The sequence below is a fragment of the Ovis canadensis genome, chromosome 15 (assembly GCF_042477335.2).
Source record: "Ovis canadensis isolate MfBH-ARS-UI-01 breed Bighorn chromosome 15, ARS-UI_OviCan_v2, whole genome shotgun sequence".
Classification (NCBI taxonomy): domain Eukaryota; kingdom Metazoa; phylum Chordata; class Mammalia; order Artiodactyla; family Bovidae; genus Ovis; species Ovis canadensis.
In genome coordinates this window covers 47,184,778-47,208,378 of record NC_091259.1, presented here as the reverse complement: position 1 = coordinate 47,208,378, position 23,601 = coordinate 47,184,778, and the positions used below count along the sequence as shown (strand labels likewise).

At 37.3% G+C, this 23,601-nt stretch overlaps 2 protein-coding genes across 13 annotated transcripts in view; one reads left to right on the top strand and one right to left on the bottom strand.

The window, feature by feature from the left end:
- The window catches only part of BMAL1 (basic helix-loop-helix ARNT like 1), a 116,800-nt gene extending 113,545 nt beyond the window's left edge, over positions 1–3,255 (top strand). For all 6 annotated transcript variants that reach the window (XM_069554332.1, XM_069554333.1, XM_069554331.1 and 3 more), the window contains 2 exons: positions 1,526–1,628; positions 2,587–3,255. In XM_069554332.1, the coding sequence (XP_069410433.1) occupies positions 1,526–1,628; positions 2,587–2,747 (264 nt within the window). In that variant the 3' untranslated portion in view covers positions 2,748–3,255. The remainder of the gene's footprint in view (positions 1–1,525; positions 1,629–2,586) is intronic.
- A 746-nt stretch (positions 3,256–4,001) lies between these two features.
- BTBD10 (BTB domain containing 10) overlaps positions 4,002–23,601 on the bottom strand; it is a 77,654-nt gene continuing 58,054 nt past the window's right edge. For all 7 annotated transcript variants that reach the window (XM_069554337.1, XM_069554338.1, XM_069554343.1 and 4 more), the window contains 4 exons: positions 22,396–22,516; positions 11,002–11,199; positions 8,495–8,605; positions 4,002–5,106 (listed from right to left, as the gene is read on the bottom strand). In XM_069554337.1, the coding sequence (XP_069410438.1) occupies positions 4,796–5,106; positions 8,495–8,605; positions 11,002–11,199; positions 22,396–22,516 (741 nt within the window). In that variant the 3' untranslated portion in view covers positions 4,002–4,795. The remainder of the gene's footprint in view (positions 5,107–8,494; positions 8,606–11,001; positions 11,200–22,395; positions 22,517–23,601) is intronic.

Genomic DNA, 23,601 nt, shown 5'->3' with positions numbered 1-23,601 from the left:
CTTGAAAATGAGTGAACCTGCAACTTCAAGGAAAAACAACTGGCAAGTGAGAACATTTTAGCTTTCAAGCAAAAGTTAGAATTTGGGAGAAAACTTGTGTCTGCTGCTTTGAGCTTGACTGCTTGCCAAAGCTTAAGATATTTCTGATCATAGGTAATATTAACAGTGGTCATGTTTTAACGTTATACAATGAAGTGTGTCAACATCTGGAAAATCTGCATAACTCAGTAAGCCAGTATTTTCCAAATGGCCAATATATTTCAGAATCGTGTGAAGGTAAAAAAAGATCCATCCTAAATACTAATATACACCAGTGGATTTTTACAGAGTACCAAAATTTCATTGATATGGTTTCAGATTCCACATTGTGCCTTATCTTTTAAGAAACCTCCACCTGCTGAGTTCTGATGTAATATCAAAGAAGAATACCACGGTTATTTGAAAAGGCCATTAAAGTGCCTCCTTTTTCCAACTGCCTATTTATGAGAGGTCAGATTTTCTTCAGCTATGTACTTGAGACAGCATACCTAAACAGACTGAATGGAGAAGCAAGTGAGAATCCAATTAAATTCTGTTAGGCTAGACATTCAACTTGCAAAATATATGTGTATATATATATAAAATGATACTTCCAACTTTTATTTTAGAAAATCATTTTTTTTTCATTAAAATGCTATTCATGTTCATGTGTAAAAAGTTTATTGTAACTTTTAGTGGTTTTAACTTCAGATATAGTAATACTGATAAATATAGCCTATATAAACAAAAGTTCTTTGGAGTCCTTAATCATTTTTAGAGTATAAAGTTTTTTAACACTTTCAGAACGTTGAACTGTGGAAATAAAGTTGTAATGCCATCTACTGGCAAGGCCTGAAATCACTGCCTCTCCTGAAATCTAGCTGCTACCAGTTTCCTCACCCACATCCAGATACCTCTGAGAGGTGCTTTTCTATGAGAATCGGTCATGGGAGGGTGAAGGGGGTAGACAGTTGAGGGAAGACAGAGTTCTTCTACTGAGGAGTGGTAGTAATATTCAGTATTTCTCAGTAGCCTCTCTGAGCTTAAGCCACTGGTAACTAATGATGATCTACTTCTAGTGTTCTGTGTTCATTTGTGATTCCTCAGAGCTGTGTCTCTTCCCAGTATAACCACCCTTTCTTACTGATTCTTCAGCAGCATCTGTTGCTATAAGGAATCTTACTCCCTAACAGGGGAGGGGCCCTGCCCACCTGAGTTCACTGGGATTTAGTCCAAGGTAATGAGTGCTCTAGGGATTTTATTCAGCCTTTTAATTGCTTGTGTGGGCTGAATCGAGTAGAGAATACTAGTGTGGGGGAGAGGTTTTCTCCTTACTGTGACCATTCCTAACAGTCTCTGGTATGAAATCATTCAATAAGAAACTGAAGCCACCTGAAGCTTTTTCTCCTCACCTTCCTCTTTTCAACGCAATTCATTTTCTTAGTGACACTGCGTAAAATACCGATTGAAACTGTTGATGACATGAAAACTTCACTTTTGTTTGTAGATTTTAAATGGAGGGACTCCAGACATTCCTTCCAGTGGCCTACTACCAGGGCAGGCTCAGGAGAACCCAGGTTATCCATATTCTGATAGCTCTTCTATTCTTGGTAAGTAGCATTATTACTTCTATTGCAGTGAGCTTGCAAAAAACATCTGGTATGACATCAGTTTTAAGAACTGAATGTACAAATCAGTTCTAGGTAAACTTGTTAAGAACAAAGTAAAGGTTTAAAATTTATTTAAATCTTTACTTCAAAGTTAAGTTTAATGGTTAGGTTCTGGTGGGGGTGTCTCTAGAATTCAAGAGGGGTTTCCGGCAGCCTGGACACAGGCTTTCTCCCAATGTGTGGAACATAGTATCTTCAGAGGGAGAGCTCATGGAGATTTAGACAGAACCTCTGAAAGGGTGATCAAAAAGCATTTCAGAGGGTATTGAAAGAAACTAAGCAATGAAGAGTTTGCTTCTCCCACTCGACCCATCTTTTTCTCTACCTCTCTGTCTAGATCTTTTCCCTCTAATCTCTGAAAGTGAAAGTCATTCAGTTGTGTCCGACTCTTTGCGGACTATACAGTCCATGGAATTCTCTAGGCCAGAATACTGGAGTGGGTAGCCTTTCCCTTCTCCTGGGGACCTTCCCAACCCAGGGATTGAACTCAGGTCTCCTGCATTGCAGGCGGATTCTTGACCTGCTCAGTCACAAGGGAAGCCCAGGAACACTGGAGTGGGCAGCCTATCCCTTCTGCAGTGGATATTCCTGACCCAGGAATCAAACCGGGGTCTCCTGCATGGTTTCCTTCTATAATTCTCTCCTTATAACTGGTTATATCAGAATATTAAATTGAGGTCAGCTCATACTTTTAATTTTTATTGAATTTAAGTAGTTCCTTCTTAAAAAGTTGGGTCTTTCAGCTGAAAAACACGAATATTTTTTTAAAAAATGGCAAATCAGCCTTCTTGCCCTACTGTTAAGTTTAACTTTCTTATTAAAAGTGTACTTAGGAACTGCTTACTAAAGTTAACCACTTACTAAAGTATCACTCACCAGTCTTTATCTCCTCCCACAGGTGAAAACCCTCACATAGGCATAGACATGATAGACAACGATCAAGGCTCAAGTAGTCCCAGTAATGATGAAGCAGCAATGGCTGTCATAATGAGCCTCTTGGAAGCAGATGCTGGACTTGGTGGCCCTGTTGACTTCAGTGACTTGCCATGGCCACTGTAAACACTATATGTTGCTTTGGCGACAGCTACAGTATCAAAGTGCATTACTGATGGAGTTATACAGTCTGTGAAGCTTACTGGATAAGGAGAGAACAGCTTTTATGTACTGTCTTCATAAAAGCCATCTCAGAGCCATTGATACAAGTCAATCTTAACTATGTGTAACTTCAGAAAAAGTGGAACTAAAGCCTGCTCCAGTGTTTCCTCATCATTGATTATTGGGCTAGCTGTGGATAGCTTGCATTAATTGTATATTTTGGATTCTGTTTGTGTTGAATTTTTTAATCATTGTGCACAGAAGCATCATTGGTAGCTTTTATATGCAAATGGTCATTTCAGATGTATGGTGTTTTTACACTACAAAGAAGTTCCCCATGTGGATATTTCTTATACTAATTGTATCATAAAACCGTTTATTCTTCCTTGTAAGAATCCTTTACTATAAATATGGGTTAAAGTATAATGTATTAGTTAAATATTTTTAATAAATGTTTCCCTTGTTCTATAAATATTGTTCACATTTCCCATAATTAAGGAAAAAATGCTATAGGGCTAGATCATTGATTTTCCAGGGTGGGTGTTTATGGATGATCCACACCAAAAACATTTACAGTGCCTTTCTGGTCTTCATAAAAATTCTAGGACATACATAATTTTCCTGTCACTTGTTTAGCTGTACTGTAATTTTAGTTTCTGTGAGAACAAAGATATTACTGCTTAAACACAAACTTCAAGTCCTCTGAAATTACAAACTCAAGATTAGAAAGAACAAACTAGCTTCTCTAATACAACTCTTCTCTATTACCAGTTGTATGGCTTCAGACATTAAGTGACCCCAGACTGAAAGCATCTAAATACTTCTGATTTCTTCTTGAACTAAGTCACAAAATATTAAAAAAGCAAAAACATGCATAAACAATTTGCTTGGCAGAATAGCACAGTATAATGAAGAAAGCACTGAACTAGTATCAGAATTTGGGTCTGAAACTTAAGGTTACTATAGAATCTAGTAAAACTATTTTATCTTCATATCAGGTTGCACTAGAAAATATTCCCTTTTCAGCTCTAATGATGTTTTGGATTTATAGTATATTTTATAGTTAGTGGAGAATATAAGTGCCTCATCACACATGTATCAAACTGGAGTTCCTTGCGCTACTTCCTGGTTTCTAATTATACTGACACCAATAAAACAGGAAATCTGCAAAATGTAAGACTGAAAGTCTGGTCAAGATGGTTATAAAGATCAGAAACATTAAAACAATGGAATTTTATTTCGATGAAAAACGAGTTTACAATCATTTAGTAAATGAAGAGCAAACACTTCATTTTCTTATCCCATAACTTTCAAAAAAATCATTAGTAAATAAATATCTGAACAGATTAAGGGTAAGGCAGACCGGATAATAACCCACCTCTGATGTTCACACTCCCTGCATGTGACACTTGAAAAGGATGAAAACGGCACTGAGATAACTGATAAGATATGGTTGAATCTCATCCTCATCATTCAAATAAGCCCAGTGATACTCATTTTTTGCTCATCATGGGCAGCAAACTATACACATTTTACTGAAGGAATACTTTGATAGAAGCACTTATTTAAATTATATTGTGCATCACAACTATAAAAATGGCTTGAACAGTTCCACTTAACCACCATTTATAAAGTGCAACTATATAATGTTCTACATTTTATCTGGGGTGTGATGAATATCAATCTAGACAAAGTACCCCAGCTGCCAATTTCCACCACTTCTGGAAAGATCTAGATGTGTGAAAAAGGACTGTCCCCCATACAAAGAACCAATTTCACAAACCTACTGGTAAACAAATACATTTATATAACTGGAACCTCAAGATGCTAGAGTTGTACTCATTTAAAAAACCATTCAGCTACCTTTGGTCTTTAAAAAAAGCCTACACTGCAATATCCTAAACATTGTTCTGTGCATCTCACAATGAAGAGAGTGGCCTTGCAGTGCAGGATGAGGAGAGTACAGCATCACTGTGAAGAGTAGCATGCTATGGTTTCAAGAAACATCACCGTCACAGCATCGGATTCTGTGCGTCAGGATCGAGGTCATTGTTGCCAGAAGGGGGATGGATGGGTAGAATATCCAGCTCATCCACTTGCGGAGTCGGATGCATGACTACCAGCTGGTCCTGGGGAATGTCTGCGGCAGCGGCGGCAAGGTTGGTGATAGATTTACTCTTCACACACTGAAAGTCTACATGCCGGCTCTTTCCTTCTTCCTTCTCCCAAGACATTCGAATAAAGGGTCTTTGGACATAGTTGTAAATCACTTCAGGGCGGCCCCCAGGCCTTTTCTTTACTTTTTCTTTGTAGGTAGGATAACCTGAAGGAGAGAAGTTTTTAAAAACAGGATGTGCATACACACACCTATGCACGTGTGTGCGTGCACGCACTCACACACACACACACACACACACAGACACAGGTCCCCACATTCCTCATTCAATTTAACCTAAAGAGGGTTACTATAGTTCTTGAACAAAACATAGATTAAAATAAAGAAGGAAACCAATATTCTCTTTGGTCATTAATTCAACAGCAAGAAACTGAAATCCTACTGATATAATTCACAAAACCTCTCACCAACCACCAGAAAAAACTTTCAGAGAGCATAGTGGGGCTGGGTCCCTAATACAATGGGAAGAAATCCAGTGTATCATGGGCTCTGGTTGTGCACCTTGATATCCCTGATCTCTTCCCCACACAATTATTTGGCCTCAGGACCTGCAATTTACTGCCATATAAGCCTTCTCCTTTCTTTAAACCTAAACCTCATCTTTACATCATTTTGGGTTTTTTCTTTCCTTTTTACTGTTCAAGTGGTGAGAAGCTGTAGCGATCTCCAGCTTCACTGATTCCAGGTATTTCTGTGTCTAGGTCAACAAAGCCAATATTTTAACCTCTATATCATTTAAATGTTACTACTCTGAACAATCAAGTTCATTCAGACTGGCAATTCCAAAGTAGCATGGACTAAACAAAAAAAAAAAAAAGTCACCTGTCATTTCAGTAAATAGAAATGTTGTGGCCATCAAGTCATCTGCCCCTGCAGCCCACCCCTGACCCAACAGTGCCACTGAGGGGAATTCAGGGTGGAAAAATAGCCCTAGATAGTTAAGATGTGTATCAAAGGAATAATTTCAACAAGCCCAGACTCCTGCATTCCCCCAAAGGTAGAGAGGCACTGAAATCAATACTTGAGATGTCTGCTTTTTGTGATTAGCAGTAATCTTTTGATCATTTTTTTTCTCTTGTCCCAGCAAAACTTCCTACATATCCCAGCTTCTCCCTTACCTCCTTGGAACAGTTTCTCAGGGTAATCTGAGACGCTATATCCAAGGCTACAATTGACAGTAAGGCCATTAAATAAAACATAATTCTGAACTTCCAAGTTGTACAACACTTTTTTTCAGTAGACACAGCTTTCCCCAGTAATTATACATCTTCCTTCTCTTAAATCATAGTCACTAAAGAGTAACAACTGGTAACAACCATCCCAGTCTTGGGAACATTTCAGTCATTTACCAGTATGGCAGTTTCTCTAAAGATACACCTTCCTTAGATGCTATCACAAGTTCCTTCTCTTTCCTACTAGCATGAATTGCTAGTTTAGACCAAGCACTGGCAAACATGTTCCATAAAGGGCCAGACAGTAAATACTTCAGGCGTGTGGGCCATATGGTCTTTATCACACCTATTCAACTATGCCATAATAAAATGAAATCAGCCATAGACAATGCATAAATTAATGAGTATGTTACAAGAAAACCTAATTTATAAAAAACAGGTAGTGAGTTGGATTTGGCCTATGGGCCACAGTTAAAATCAGAAAAAAAAAAAAAAAAAAAACCACCACCACCACACAGGCCTCATGTAGTCGGGGTTCAATTAAGGATTCCTGCATAGGAGTTTGTTATGCAGGCATCACTGGCAGCTAATACATTTAGCCATGTGTGGAGTGTGTGTATGTGGAGTGTGTGTGTGTGTGGGTGGGTGGGTGGGTGTGTGGTTGAGGTGAGGGAGGCACAGGGGTAAGCAGGGCCAACACCTTCTAAAGACCTTCTATAGAATGTCTTCTTCATTTCATACTTCCAATTACCATCTGAAGGGCAGCTCCAGAGGTCAGAAAGGTTTCCCTTTCTCTATTCCCTTGTCCCTGATTGCTCCAGGACTATTAGAAAGTCTTTAAATTCCCATCTCATTGTATTCCAATCTCTTCTCCACACTGAATCACCACTTTTTTTTTTCTTAACGCAAGTATAATCATATTACATCCTTGCTTTAGAACTACCAATGGTTTCTTCATGCTTAAAGGGGAAGGTCCATATTCCTTAGCACAGTGTATCAAGCTTTTTTAAACAGTTCCAACCCACTTGTTATCAATTCAAATACCTGCTAGGGGCCTGCTAAAGTAATTCCCCTTCCAGTTACAGTCTCTTTAGCTTTGAAACCAAGCAGCTAAAACTCACTGTTTGCAAAATGACAGAAGAGGACATATACTGGTGAAGCTAATGTGCCCTCTTTTTAAACCCCAAATTTCCTCCCCTCCCCTTCCTGCAAAGACCTCATTTCTGGTCATTCTTCCCAGTATGTCTCAGGAGTCCCTCATCATCATCTCCAACAGCTCATCTGATCACTGATCTGAATACCGTAATCTTTGTTATCACCATCACAAACACAGAAAGTACTATGCGCTAGGCACTATTTAAAGTGTTCATGAATTAACTCATTCTACACTCACAGTAACCCTATAAAGTATGTATTAATACTGTCATTTTAGATGAGAAAACAAAGGCAAAAAAAGTAAAGTGCCTTGTCCAAGGTCATACAGCTACTAAATCATAGGCTTTGAATACAAGCAATCTGGCTCCAGAACCTTTACTCATTACTCTAGGCCAAGGAAGATATTTTGTTTTTAGTATGGGCACTTTAAAATAAAAGAAGGATCTGAGGGTAGCACCTGTAAAAATTCATTTAAATCACAAGGTAAAAAGCAATCTAAAAAGTTTGCATTTAAGTAAGATGAAGTACATGGACATTCAATTCAATTTGAAAATAAGCTATTATCATACCTTAAGACACCTTAAGACATATAGTAATCATGATCACAGCCCAACAGAGCTAAAATCTAATACTTTTTGAAAATTCATGTAAAAAGAGTGATGCTGGTGGTTTAGTTGCTAAGTCGTGTCTGAGTCTTGCGACCCATGGACTGTAGCCCGCCGGGCTCCTCTGACCATAGGATTTTCTAGGTAAAATCTTGGAAAATTAGTGGCTAAACCACCACCATCAGTTTTTACATGAATTTTCAAAAAAGTACTAGATTTTAGTTCTGTTGGACTAGATCACAATTACTATTAGGCAAAGAGTCCTGTCATCTCTTACGGGAGTATACACATGTGTGCCAAACACACTACATGGGCTTAGTGAAAAATGCATTAAGTAGAGTGATGGCAGAAAAGACAAATTCACCTTTCTATATTGCCAGAGAATCTTACAGAATAAATACTAATCTTTAAGGGCCTTCTATTTCTCTTCTTGGATAAAGAAAGCTGACTTTTGTTATTTGTTTACTGCATGAGCATTCAGTAATCATTTGTCTGAAATTTTCTCAAAATATTCAAAATATAATCTCAATGGGATCCAGCTTTTAAACCTTGCTGGTTCCAAAAGATTAATTAAAAAAAAAAAAAAAAGTGAAAATGTCTTACCTTCTATTCCCAGTCTAATCTTCTTAAGACCCCTCTCCTTCAAAACCGATTTGGCCACATCTCTGTTTTCAATGTACTTGAAAAATCTATATAATTTTGTGCTATAAATAACTGGAAACAAAGAGACAAAAATATTTTCTTATTAAAATCAAAGTACTTAGAGATGACTCAAGCTTATTTATCTTGATCATCAAAGGGGCCTGACAACCCTAAAAGCCCAAATAATGGATGCAGTGATGCCAAAGGATGACTAGCCAACATGACAGGACAATTCAGTACAGTTAATATAGAAGCAAATGTCTACATAAGATGAAATAAGAAAAGCTTTAATAACCAATCAGGTAACCCAATCCATAGGAAGACTCTCCTTCTGAAAGATATATCATACACAGACTTACTGGAATGGGGTCTGCCCCAATTTCTTCAAATAAAGAGAATCAAAAAAAGGTATCAGTATCACATCATTATCAAGCAGGCAAAGTAAAAGACTTTGCTAGGATGCCTACAAGGCCTCATCTGGAGGGGAAAAAACTGCTTTGTCAGAAAGTACAAAATGGATACATCTTACATTTCATGGATTGAGCAACTATTAATAATTCCCCCAAAAGGCAAAGACCCTCCCCACAAATTGTTTTCCATTCAGGCGAACAGCCCCATTTAATACTGATGTTAAAAATGGCAGATTCGAGCATGTTCTGCCTAGGTTAGTCTGTTTAGAGCAAACTGGTTTTGCAAAGGACAGACACTCCACTGACAACATGTTGAGTCTTCCAAATGTGCTGGGCACTTCAGGGAGTTAGACTGATGGACCTTCCTCGCCTTCTCTCTTTCAGGTGGAGTTATCTCCCTTAAAAGGTGAACTGCAAAGGTTTTTTCAAAAAAAGAAAAACACACTCACAAACCAAACATGCTGGTTTAAGAGCCAATAAAAGGAAAAAACGTACACAGAAGCTATTCACGGGGTAAAAGTTGTGATTATTACCACATCCTTAAGATTACTGACACTTTAAGATAAAGATTTTTTTTGACATTTCAGAATGGGTAGTGTATGTCACTCTTAGGAAAATCAGCCTGAAGAAATAGGCTATCTCTTATCTCCTCAAATGTTATCTTCTTTAGGTTGGAACATCTTGGCATAAAATGATACATATTTAGACAAATTAAATAAAAATGCTTCCAGTCCTTTTAAACTTCAAAGTTCAAGAAAAGAAACAAACAAAAAAAACAAACCAAAAAAACACTGAAATGAAAAGCTCAATAACTAAAAAGGAAAAGCCAGGTCTAATATTATTCCTCTATCACCATAATGTCACTCTGTGCTCTACGGTTGGCCCTCCTCTCTTGAAGTCAAACTTTCTGAAAACTAAAGCTCAACTTTTTATTCCACATATTATAGAAAACCATGGACAGCAAAAAGCCTAGGAATGAGGAAACAGCAACATTTTATTACTGCAACTGTCCACAAAAGAATCACAGTACTCATTCAAGTGTTATCATGCAAAGGAAACGTCTCAAATGTAAATTCTGAAAACTACTACCATACTCTGTGTTGAAATAATCATCTGAAAATCTTTGGAATTAAAATTAAAAAAGCATACCACTTGAAAGTCTGCTTTATTTTTAGAAAAGGGTAAATAAAATGGAAAAACCAGAGCTTAAAGGGTGCTAATACTTCATATAAATCCTGTTCTTGAATCACTCTTTTACCTGTAATTTTTTCTCAATCTATGGAACTGTTCAAAAATACTATATTGGGCTCACCAAAAAACAAACATTCAAACAAACAAAATCAATATGATATATACTTTCTAACAGAAAAAAAAAATCAAAGGTTCTAATTAGAAGTTCAGAAGTACAGTAAGAAAAAACTCACTGCTGCTCAAGTTGTGCTGTTTTGACCAAAAATACCTAAAGTTCCACAAAGCTTTCAGAAGAGTCATGTATTCTCCAAGAACACATGTGACATTAAAAAAGGGATGTCTTAGAACTTAAAAGTCATCCTTGTTATCAGTGAGTTGAAGCTTCTTATTTTATATACAAATAAAAATTCATCTCTATAAGAAACAGCTCTATTTTTCATTATCTACTATTCCAGGATCTATTTCTCTTGGATGCTTCTAAATGCCAAAAAACAACAACAAAAAAAAAACTAAGGTCTGGATACTCAACAAAGAGCAAACCATTTCTGTGCATGACATGGGTGAATACACTTTTTCTGTAAAGGGCCGTATAGTAAATACTTTGGGCTTTGCTAGCCATGCGGTCTTCATTCCAACTACTCATCTCAGCTATTGTAGCGCAAAAGCAGCCATAGACAATACGTGAAACTTAATTCATAAAAACAGGCAAAAGGCTGGATTTGGCCCACAGGCTGTAGTTTGTCCACTCCTGGTATAAGAAAGAGTTCAGAAAACTTTCTTTATAAAAACTGTCCTTTAATCAATATTATAAACGATAAAGAGAAAATCTGTGGTGATTTAAGAGAGAAAATATACCACAGTACATACTTTGTGAATATTCTTCTCCCATCTGTGGTGGATACTCTTCATCCCAATCAACAACATCATCGTCTGTAAGCACCACTATGTGGCATTCGCGTTCCCCACTCTGGGCACTGGCTACCATGAGAGGCAGGATCATTTCTTCCAAGTAAAATTCGAACTGTCTGCGAGCACCATCATTTGACAACTCATGCATTAGGGCACCTGAAATAAAACCCACAAAAATAACTTCGCTTTAGGGGTGACTGATAAGTAAAAGAAGAGCAGAAATAACAAACACATAAACAAAACACAAATTAGTTCAGCATCTACTTCGGGACCCTGTAGATAATACAATGGTTATTCTTTAGTCACTAAAACTTTTCTCAGCAAGAGTTCTTATGGAACTGCAGAATGTTATAGCAAGAAGGGCCAATTAAAGTCATCCAACAAAAACCTCTTCACTTTACACATCATGAAGCAATCTGCCTAAGGTTACAAAACTAATTTTCAAAGTCAGAATTAAATCCACCCTCTTGACTCTATTCTCAGTCCAGGTTATTTTTCACTACATCATTTTGTCTTCAATCAATGTATGTGGTTATATTTTAAAGTATATTCTAAGGATATTTTTGCAGATTATCCATATGAAATAAAATAGTCCCCACAGTCCACTTCCCACATTTTCTTTCTCAGAAAATTATTTACAAACAACACTGATATTACTGTGTAGGAAGCAGAGTAAGATGAAAAGGGTCACTTGACTTGGGAATAAGGATGGCAAAAGATCAAGCAAAATACAGCATGGTACAGGAATTACCACTGGAGAAGGAAATGGCACCCCACTCCAGTATTCTTTCCTGGAAAATCCCATGGACAGAGGAGTCTGGCGGGCTACAGTTCACGGGGTCGCAAAGAGTCAGACACGAGTGAGCACACAGGAATCACATAGCTATGTGACCCTAGAACTGAGAGGAATGAAAGATACACTTCACCTGACCTTTCTTCTGACATAACAAACAACTTTAACTTTCCAAATACACAGTCACAAACTCACCTGCACCAACCTGCTGCTGCTGCTGCTGCTAAATCACTTCAGTCGTGTCTGACTCTGGGTGACCCCATAGACGGCAGCCCACCAGGCTCCCCCGCCCCTGGGATTCTCCAGGCAAGAACACTGGAGTGGGTCCTAATCATTTTTATTTTATTCCTATTTCATTGGCAACGTCTGATTTCTTATCTATTACCTCAGGAACTACCAGGACAGTGAGAGAAGACACTAAAACTCAAATCTATAATCTCCCAAATCAGAGTTTTTTTCCTCTCTACAACATGTTACTTAGTAACTATTAATATAATAAACAATTAAATAATTAACTATGTTATTATTATTTAGCCATGTCTCTCTCTAGGCTACATATTTCCATTATGATTTTTTTAAATTCCCTTTATAGGTAAATTCTTATACATATAAATACATTCTCTTATATAGTCTCCAAATGACTTCTGGATTGTTAAAGAAAATGAATATCTTTAAAAAAAAATTTTACTGAAGTAAAAAATTTTTACTGATTTACAATGTTAATTTCTGCTGTACAGCAAAATGATTTAGTTATACATATAATGTTTTTCTAATTCTTTTCCATTATATCACAGAATATTGAATACAGTTGCCTGTGCTATACAGTGAGTGAATGAAATTGCTCAGTTGTGTCTGACTCTTTGTGACCCCATGGACTGTAGCCTACCAGGCTTTTCCATCCATGGGATTCTCCAGGCAAGAGTACTGGAGTGGGTTACCATTTCCTTCTCCAGGGGTCATCCTGACCCAGGGATCGAACCCGGGTCTCCCGCATTGGAGGCAGATGCTTTAACCTCTGAGCCACCAGGGAAGCCCATGCTATACAGTAGTTTTTTCTTTTTTATCTATCCTGTATGTATGTGTGTGTGTGTGTGTATATATTAGTTTGTATCTACTAATCCCAAATTCCCAGTCCTTCCTTCCCTACCCCCCTCCCCTCTGACAACCAAAAGTCTGTTCTCTATGTCTTGAGTCTGCTTCTGTGTCATAGGTATGTTTGTGTCCTATTTTAGATTCTACAAATAAGTGATATCATATGGTATTTGTCTTTCTCTTACTTCACTTTATATGATAACCTGTAGGTTCATCCATGTTGCTGTAAATGGCATTATTTCATTCTTTTTATGGCTAAGTAATATTCCATTGTGTGTTTATATGCTCACAAGAACACACAAACCATATCTTCTTTATCCATTGCTGTGTACTGATAGACATTTAGATTGTTTCCATGTCTTGGCTATCATAAACAGTGCTGCTATGAACATGGGGTACCTACAGTTTTGTCTGGATATATGCCCTGGAGTGGGATTGCTGGATCATATGGCAACTCTGCTTTCAGTTTTTTGAGGAACCTCCATACTGCTCTCCATACTAACTACACCAATTTACATTCCCACCAACACTGTTAAGAGGGTCTCCTTTTCTCTATAGCCTCTCCAGCATTTATTATTTATAGACTTTAAAGATGGCCATTCTGACCAGTGTGAGGTCATTATAGTTTGATTTGCATTTCTCTAATAAACACTCTCATCACTAAGATTTGGTATCATTATCCCTGGTTTTCTTTCTCCTTTCTGGCTGCTGTTCTTCAGTCACCTTTTTCAATTTTTTCTCCTCTAGCTGGCCATTCAGTTCAGTTGCTCAGTCTTGTCCAACTCTTTGTGACCCCATGGACTACAGCACACCAGGCTTCCCTGTCCATCACCAACTCCCAGACCTTGCTCAAACCCATGTCCATCGAGTCAGTGATGCCATCCAACCATCTCCTCCTCTATCATCCCCTTCACCTCTTGCCTTCGACCTTTCCCAGCATCAGGGTCTTTTCCAGTAAGTCAGTTCTTCACATCAGGTGGCCAAAGTATTGGAGCTTCAGCATCAGTCCTTCCAATGAATATTCAGGGCTGATTTCCTTTAGGAAATTATCTAAATATTTCCTAAATATTTAGCTGGCCATTATATATTGATATTTCACAGGGAAGTTCTAGGTAGGTTCTTTATTTTCTCTCACCTTAAGCTGACAATTCTCAAATTTATTCTACTAATTCTGCCTGCTATATTCCAGATGCATTGTATTCAAACTGCCTCCTGAAATCTCCACTAGGATGCCCTTTCACAGGCATCTCAAACTCAATATATTCCAAGTTGAACTTAATCATTTCAGTCTCTCTCTGCAGTTTTTCAAATGAGTAAATGGCATCACCAAGCACTCAAGTTCTCAGAACCATGTCAGATGAATATTAGTCATATGACAGTCTTGTAAATATTTGTAAAATAAATAAATATTTGATTCCTCTTTCATCTCTTAACCATTCCTCAAGCTCTATTAAGTCCACATCTTAAATACATCTTGAACTGTGCTATTTCTTTCTCTGAAGGATGCTATTTTCCAAAGACAGCTAAAAAGTTTCTCATGCCACATACTTTTCTGCAATGGGACTTTGATATTTCCTCCCAGTAGGAGAAGTCCAATTCCTCTCCCCTTCAATTTAGGCTGGTTATACTGACTTGCTTGTAACTAGGGGAGCACAGCAGAGGTGATGGGTACATGACCTGTGGTTCTGCCTTGGTCTTGGGAATGGTTGCTCTTCAGATGCTTCCTCTCTGATCCAGTCTCCAGGCTTGAGCCCACATGAAGAGGTCACATGTAGATACTCTGTTTGACAATCCTCACTGAACCCAGCCTTACAGTTGTCCCACTGTAAAACTCATCAGCTGCTTTTGCCTTCATTTTCTCCACAGTAGCCCAAAAAATACAAATAGACGTCTCTAGTTTAAACCTTTCATGGCTTGTGCTATCTCAGAAAAAAGTCCCAAATCCTCAACCTGGTCCTTAAGCCTGTTATGTGAAAAAGGAGGTTATAGATCAGTGTCTACAATACTTAAAAAAATTTTTTTTCTTTAAATACTATTGATAGTATTTAAAGAAAAATACTTTAAATTCTGATGACTCCCACATATAAATATCTAGTCCACATTTCTCTCTTTAGACATGTATACCCAATGTTCTGCTCAGCATTTCCACTTGAATGTCTAACAGGTATTTCAAACTTAGGTCCAAAGCCAAGCTTTTAAGTATTTGCCCCCATGAAGTCTTCCCCCATTTCAATCAATGGTTAACTCCATACTTCTAGATAGTTTAAGTACTATTCTCTCTTTTCAGCCTCATATTCAAATCAACACGTAAATCCTTACAACTCTCCCATCCAATATATTCAGAATTTGATCATTTCGCATTGCTTCCACCTTAATTTAAGCCACCATCATCTCTTACCTAAATTATGATAACAGTTTCCTAATTCCCTCTTTGTGTCTACCTTAGTTCCCCCTGCAGTCCATCTCCAACCCAAGAGCCAAGAGTGGTTCTTTTAAAATATATATCACATCAGGAATACACCACTGCATGACTCTAATCAGTGAATTCTGTGTGAACAGTGTGCCCATGAAATGGTAAAACATGGCATCCTTACAGATCATATCACTTCTCTGTTAAAAGCCTTTGATGGCTTCCTATCTCACTCAGTAAAGTCAGAAGATAAAGGCCCTATGCCACCTCATTTCCCACTACTGACACCCTCACTCACTCTACTCCAACTCCTCTTTGCTGCTCTCGAACTTACCAGGCAAACTGCTTCAACACTTGCTCTCATTGTTAACCTCTGCTTGAAATTTACTTCAATTTTCCTCTGCAATGAAGGCCTCTCAAACTACTCTTTATCCCTTTGCCTTTCTTCTCCCTCCTCAGCACATATCACTGTCTATCATATCACGTTATTTGTTCATGTTACTTGCTTACCTCGTCTGTTGGCTGTGTCCCCCGAAAGAGTGAGAGTTCCATTAGAACAGGAAGTTTTGCCTGGTTTGTTCCTGCTGCATCCCCCAAACTTAGCACAGGACTTGGTACAGAATGAACAGTTAATAAAACACTTAACTAGTTTTGTTTTCTCCCTATCCTCTGGCCTTATGTCTCATCACTCAAACACTATCTCTTCCAATCTAGCCATACTTCCCTTCTTCCAGGACCTTAAGCATGTCATATTCCTTCAAACCTGAAAGCCTCCGCAAATACCATTTCTGCTGCCTGGAGACTGTCTCACTCTCCTTCCCATTCCCTTAAGTCTCAGCTTTAATGTCACTGATTCAGATAATGATCTTCCATAGCCCCTTTACCATAGTATTCTGTGGTAATTCTGTCATAGTATCTCACTTCTTTACTCTATTTTCACAGCTTTTCATTACTTCTTGAATGCCTGTCTTCCCCGCTAAACTGTAAACTCCATAAATACAGGGACAAAGTCTTTCTTGTTCATCACTATATGTACTATATGAAACTCACTGAAAGCCTGATTAAGAAGGGAAAAAAGTTACAGAAGTTAAATAGTATACTAGAAACATAAAACTGGTACACAGGAATTAGAGATAAAGAGCTGGAAAACTACGGTGTATAGGTAATATTTGAAGTCCCAGTGATGAATGGCATTACTTAGATTTAAATGTATAGATTCTGTAAGAGTGAAGGTAGCTGAAGACAAAACTGTTGGCAAGGAACACATTCAAGGTATAAATGATCAGGAAGCAGGTGAGAAAAAAAATTAGCAGAAGATCTAAAGAAGGATGTCAAAGGGCCAGAGTATTGAAGAAAGAGTCAAGGAAAAAAACCAGTGAAACCTAAAGGAAATGCCTTTAAAGACAGATACCAGATTTACCACTAATTTAACATTATTCAAAATATTATAGTCAATTCAGCAAGACAAAAAGATAAAAAAAGTTTTACTTACAAAAGGGTCAATTATCTACCAAGAATATGTAAGAAACAACTGAAAAACTACTAGAAATAAGCAGAGTTGAGTTAGGTGAAAGTGAAGTCGCTCGGTCGTGTCCGACTCTTTGCAACCCCATGGACTGTAGCCTACCAGGCTCCTCAGTCCATGGAATTTTCCAGGCAAGAGTACTGGAGTGGGTTGCCATTTCCTTCTCAGTTAGGTGGCTAAACACAAATATAGAAAATTCAATAATTTTCTTTTATGCTAGCAGCTAGAAAATCTGAACATATTCTACACATAACAGTAACAAAAATACAAATTATCAAAGAATAAACTTAGACCACTGCAGAAGACACAAAAGAAAACTGAATAAATGGAAAGACATAGTAGTTGGAATAGGAGGCAGTATAATAAATGTGTTAATTCTTCTTGTCACTGTCCAGTCACCCAGTAGTGTCTGACTCTTTGCAACCCCATGGACTGCAGCATGCCAGGCCTCCCGGTCCTTCACCATCTTCCTGAGCTTCTCAAATTCATGTCTACTGAGCCAGTGATGCCATCCAACCATCTCATCCTCTGTTGCCCCCTACTCCTCCTGCCTTCAATCTTTCCCAGCATTAGTGTATTTTCCAATGAGTTGGCTCGTCCCATCAGGTGGGCAAAGTATTGAAGCTTCAACTTCAGCATCAATCCTTCCAATGAATATTTTGGGTTGATTTCCTTTAGGATTGATTGATCTCCTTGCAGCCCAAGGGACTCTCAAGAGTCTTCTCCAACACCACAGTTCAAAAGCAACAGTTCTTCAGCACTCAGCCTTCTTTACGGCCCAGCTCTCACATCTGTACTTGACTACTGGAAAAACCATAGCTTTGACTATAACTTTGACTATACGGACCTCTGTTGGCAAAGTAATATCTCTGCTTTTTAATATGCTGTCTAGGTTTGTCATGGTTTTTCTTCCAAAGAGCAAGATACAGTACAAAAGAGTATGAAATGCAGAATTTGGGTGCAGTCTCAAAAATAACAGAATGATCTCAGTTTGTTTCCAAGGCAAACGATTCAATATCACAGTAAGCCAAGTCTATGCCCCAGCCACTAATGCCAAAGAAGCTGAAGTTGAACAGGTCTATGAAGACCTATAAGACCTTCTAGAACTAACACCAAAACAAGATGTCCTTTTCATCTTAGAGGACTGGAATGCAAAAGTAGGAAGTCAACAGATATCTGGAGTAACAGGCAAGTTTGGCCTTTGAGCGCAAAATGAAGTAGGGCAAAGGCTAATAGAGTTCTGCTAATTCTTACCAAAAAATAACTTCAAAGAATCAATGTAAAGCTCAAAAATTTTCAAATGTATTTTTGAATGCCTACAATAGACACAGGTCAGACTGGAGTATGTTAAGCCTGAGGATTACTCTATAAAGAGGGAAAGACTAATGATACTAGAGAAGACAATAAGGGGAAAAGTGTCTTATAAATGCATGAGGGGATAAAAGAGTTTATTCATTCAACAAATGTTTATTGAGTCCTTACTATGTGCCTGACACTACAGACAGAGTGAAAAGGTATAGTCCCCCCAAAATAATAATAATAATAATAATTTAAAAATTTTAAAAAAGGTATAGTCCCCATCCTCAAATTCAACTGATTTAATGCTATACACTGAAAATAAGGGCAAGACAGAGAAAGACAAAGAGAAAACATACAAGTGTCTGTTGTTTCAGTGTCTCTATTTCTGCGACTCCAAAAGTAGTCTCTGCCTCTTAATATCCTTTCTTAAACTAAATTAAATGTAACTTCAGTTTTTGATGTTCATTTGTAATCCCACTGTCCACCACAAGGGTGGTGCCTTTCTTCCTAGGCCGTCTGAACTTGTCCTTTTGCAAAGTTTAAATTTCATTTTCCACACTACTTTCAAAAAGCTAAGCTCATGGCATCCAGTCCCATCACTTTATGGCAAATATGTGGGGAAAAAGTAGAAACAGTGACAGATTATATTTTCTTGGGCACCAAAAATCACTGTGGATGGTGACTGCAGCCATGAAATTAAAAGATGCTTGCTCCTTGGAAGGAAAGCTATGACAAACCTAGACAGGGTATTAAAAAGCAGAGACATCACTGTGCCAACAAATGTCCGAATAGTCAAAGCTAAGGTTTTCCAGTAGCTGTGTTTGGATGTGACAGTTGATCATAAAGAAGGCTAAGCACTGAGAATCGATGCTTTGGAATTGTGGTGCTGGCGAAGACTCTTTTTTTTTTTTTTTAATTTTTTTATTTTATTGTTTTTTTAATTTTAAAATCTTTAATTCTTACATGTGTTCCCAAACATGAACCCCCCTTTTTTTTAATTTTTAATTTTTTTATTTTTTAAATTTTAAAATCTTTAATTTGGCGAAGACTCTTGAGAGTCCCTTGGACAGCAAGGAGATCAAACCAGTCAACCCTAAAGGAAATCAACCCTGAATAGTCACTGGAAGGACTTATGCTGAAGCTCCAATACTTTGGCCACCTGATGTGATGAGACAACTCACTGGAAAATTCCCTGAGGCTAAGAAGGACTGAGGGCAGTAGGAGAAGGGGGTTTAAGAGAATGAGATAGTTGGATGGCATCACCAACGAAACAGACAAGAATTTAAGCAAAATCCAGTGGAGGACAGGGAAGCCTGGCGTGCTGCAGTCCCCGGGGTCACAATGAGTAGGACACAACTTAGAGACTGAACAAATACCAATTTCACCTGGGACATTGTATTTTCATTTCTCTTAGCCCCAGGCCTTCATTCCTGAGTTCAGCCCTGGTTCTCAAAACCTCTTCTGGATTACAGTGCTTGCCTGGGAAGATAATGAGGACAATGAAGAAATCAAAGCCTAGTTGCCTCCAAACATAGCATTCCTTCTGCCTGAAACACACTTCCTATTCCCTCTCCTCCAGAAAGCTTCCTCAAGCCCTGAGTTAAATACAGCTCATACATGCTCATCTAGTACCCCATTCTTCCTCTAACACAATATAATTTACTTATCTGCTTTTTCCACTACATTGCAAGCATCACAAGAGACGGGATCTTGTCTTTTTTTGTTGCCTTTTACATACCTAGTATTTGGTATAAAATGAGCATTCAATAAAAATGTAGAAATGAGCAATAACTATGTAAACCATTGAATAAGTTGTTACTAAAGGATATCTTCTAATATAGTTATTCACAATATATTTTCATGTGGAAATACAAAACAGAATGTGTGATATGATCCTTTATTATTTTTATTTTACTTTACCTTATTTCCTAATTTTGCTCTTTTTTTTTAAAGCAAACCCTTATTTAATACTATGGGTCAAGAGTGAATGCACACTTAGTCGCTAAGTCATGTCCGACTCTGCAATCCCATGGGCTGTAGCCCACCAGGCTCCTCTGTCCCTAGGATTTTCCAGGCAAGAATACTAGAGTGGGTTCCATTTCCTCCTCCAGGAGATCTTCCTGACCCAGGGATTGAACCCACATCTCCTCCTTCTCCTGCAATGGCAGGCAAATTTTTTTTTACCACTGAACCACCTGGAAAGCTCTTATGTGTCAAGCACTATCCATTTAATCTTCAAAACAACCCTGTGAGGTAAGTAATATTAGTCTCCCATTTTAAAGATAAGGCAACTAAGAAATAAGGTTTTAAGTAACTTGCCCAAGAAATCCAGGATGCTGTATTCAATATATTCAATACACTGAGTACTTTTATAATTTTAAGTAAGAGATAAACAGACATTTTAGTGTAAAGTGCCATTACAATATTCAGTAAAAGCACATATTTCCAGGATAAAAATCATTTTTGGACTCAAGTCTACTCCTACAGTACACTTTCATATTTTACAAGACCGTTTCTATCTCTTCAGATTCTATATAGTGTTCTTTTAATAAAGTCTATGAGAATTGCTAATTTTGTAACAAGTAAATGATATTTAATAGTGATAACAAGGTAAACAATGTCCAAAGGATTACAGAACTAAAATCTATTTATCTTTAAGGAATTCTAGTGTCTTTTTAATCTGACAGTCACCAAAATTCAACATTTAGTCATATGCAATTAAATTAAAATGTTCCCATGAATTAAAAAACACAAAACCTTTATAGAAGGTTTTATGAAGTCAAGAATTTATAAATTAGAATTATGCTCATGATTTCAACAAAAAACATTTTTTAAGATGTGAAAAGACAGCAAATTTGTTCAAGTTTACAGCTGTATGCTTCAGCTCTCCAACTATTTGGTTTTAAACTTTTAAATATCATTTATATAGAAATGGACTCAGAGGTGGACCATCTAATCTTCTTTGTCTCACCTACTGATATCTTTATGGAGACTTTAAAAGGATATTTGGCCAAACAAAGAAAAACTGGTACTTGACAGACTTAATAAGGACCACTCATTTTCAAGAAGTTAGACCATAATTAAGCATGAAGGACAGCTATATTTAAATATATAATAGATGCCCTACAAGTTTCCCATTTCCAATCTCTAACACACCAATGTTTCAGAAAGTATGGCCCCACTTTGCTAAGCTAGTGTTACATTTAGGTAATGAAGTAAACATAACCATATACTTGGGACTAACATACATCTCTAACCACAGGTAGCAAAGTTTTACAATGGCCTCCCACATTATACAGCATAAAATGTAATATTAAGACCTTCACAATCTGGCCCCCATATTTATTCTCATCCCCTTCTCTTATATAGGTTATTTCCAAAGTATACCACTCATGTCTGTAATCCCCTAACCTTCCTACTCTACTCTTGCTGAATCATTCCTGTTCACTCTTTACAACCTGTCTCCTCTGAACTCTTCCCTAATCCTACTAGCCCACAGTGACATCTCCTTCTTCTGAGCTTTTCCAACCACTTAATAACCAAGTCAACATTTGATAATTTTCATATATATTTTGAATTTTCTGTGTATAATCACCTTTTTTCTTAGGCATAATATAACAGTAAAGGGGATGGGCATTGGGGGCCAGGGGGTAGCATGACAGGAAAATATCAATCAAAGAGTTAGGGTTTCCAAAGTTTTAGACTTGCTCTAAGACTAAATTTGAAGTTCCTGAATAAAGCTATTTAATTCTTTGTATAAATGAGGGCTGGTAATTGGTATTCAATCTAAGATCTTTAATGACAAATACTCTTTTTGAGAATGATTTGTATATTCCATAGTTGCTTAGGATGTAATATTACATGGCAAATACAAGAAGAAATTATAAATTCTTGGTTGATGTGATCTGAGGAGTGAAGCCAAATACACACTTGGACAAAGTCAGGGCTACCAAGCTGGAAGATACAGACTGGCAAAAAATGACAGAGGAAGAACAAATAGAAGCATGAATATGGGAGACTCTACAAACAAAAAAATTAAGTTGAAAGAAAGTTTTGGAAAATTGCACCAAACAATGATCTCTGTGGACTTTCATAAATAATCTTCACGGTATTTGTGTTTTAGAATTCAATTAAACAAATACTTGAAGTCTAGGTAAATAGCACTATTTCAGGTAGTTCATTCCAATACATTGTAACTCTACAAACCACTCACACACAAAACATCATACTTACTGAGATCTCGACATTTAATAGTACTATATTCGAAAGAGATACAAAGATAGTCACAAGCTTCTCTCAATTCAGGAATAGATATGCCATCAGGACAACGGATTATTCCTGTTTTATAATAATCCTGGAAAAAAAATAAAGAATGCATAAAAGAATGCACAAGGTAGACAAATTGTATGTTTAAGATTGGGCTGATACAATTTTTTAAAATTGTGATACTCTTGAGATTTCTGAATTGTGGAATTTTAAAGTTAGGTAGGACCTCAGTTCACCTAACCACTTTTTCACTTTACTGACAGGAAAAATATGTCCAAATGGATTCACTGACTCATCCAGTTATTAAATTATTTAACAAGAGAGATAAAGTTAGAACCCATGTCTCCTCATTATTTATGCGTCTCTTCTCTCACTGTACCATGCTAATTCACATGTATTCCCCCCTTACAAGTTATTTGTCTACATACCTACCATATATTTTTTAAAGAAATTTTAAGGAAGTTAAATGATATACTTTACATTACCTTAAATATTACCTAGAGAATTGAGCAAAACTTAAGGTTTTTAGTAAGGAACTTCGAAGTCATTTCCAAGTATTCAAATATATGGAAACAGAACACACAATTATTCTTCTTCCAAATACTGTTCTTTGGTATTTCCCACATAAGTACAAACAATAACAGCTATTACTTCCAAAATCTACTTGAAACGTTATTAGGGGCTGGCCCAGAGCTACAGATAAGTTACTCCATAGCTGAGTCATGGAGTAACTGGTCAATACCATTAGGGGACAAATGGAAGTATGGGCAACTGAAAAAGCACTTCTCAAAAAATTAGGATCTGCCTCAAGCTTCTTGATGTTCAGAGCCACAGTTAACACCATTTCTGAAGTTGTTACATGAATCAATCAACACATCTTCTGGTACTTTTCCAGTACTTGTTAGTACTGATCATGATCAACTACTTTTCCTGTCTTGTACCTCAGGATTCTCTCTCTCCTCTTCCCACAAAACTATTTAAGGAAACCATATTTTCAAACTGTGAAATAAACTGTCACACGCTATAAATCAAACCTTTATCACTGATTAAAATTACAACTAGTGACTGTAGTACTAATTCAAATATTTCTCAAAATAGGTTAAAAAATTAAGTTTTAATACAAAAATGATAGGAAATACATTTTAGAGCTGACTTTCAAATGTTCCTAAGTGT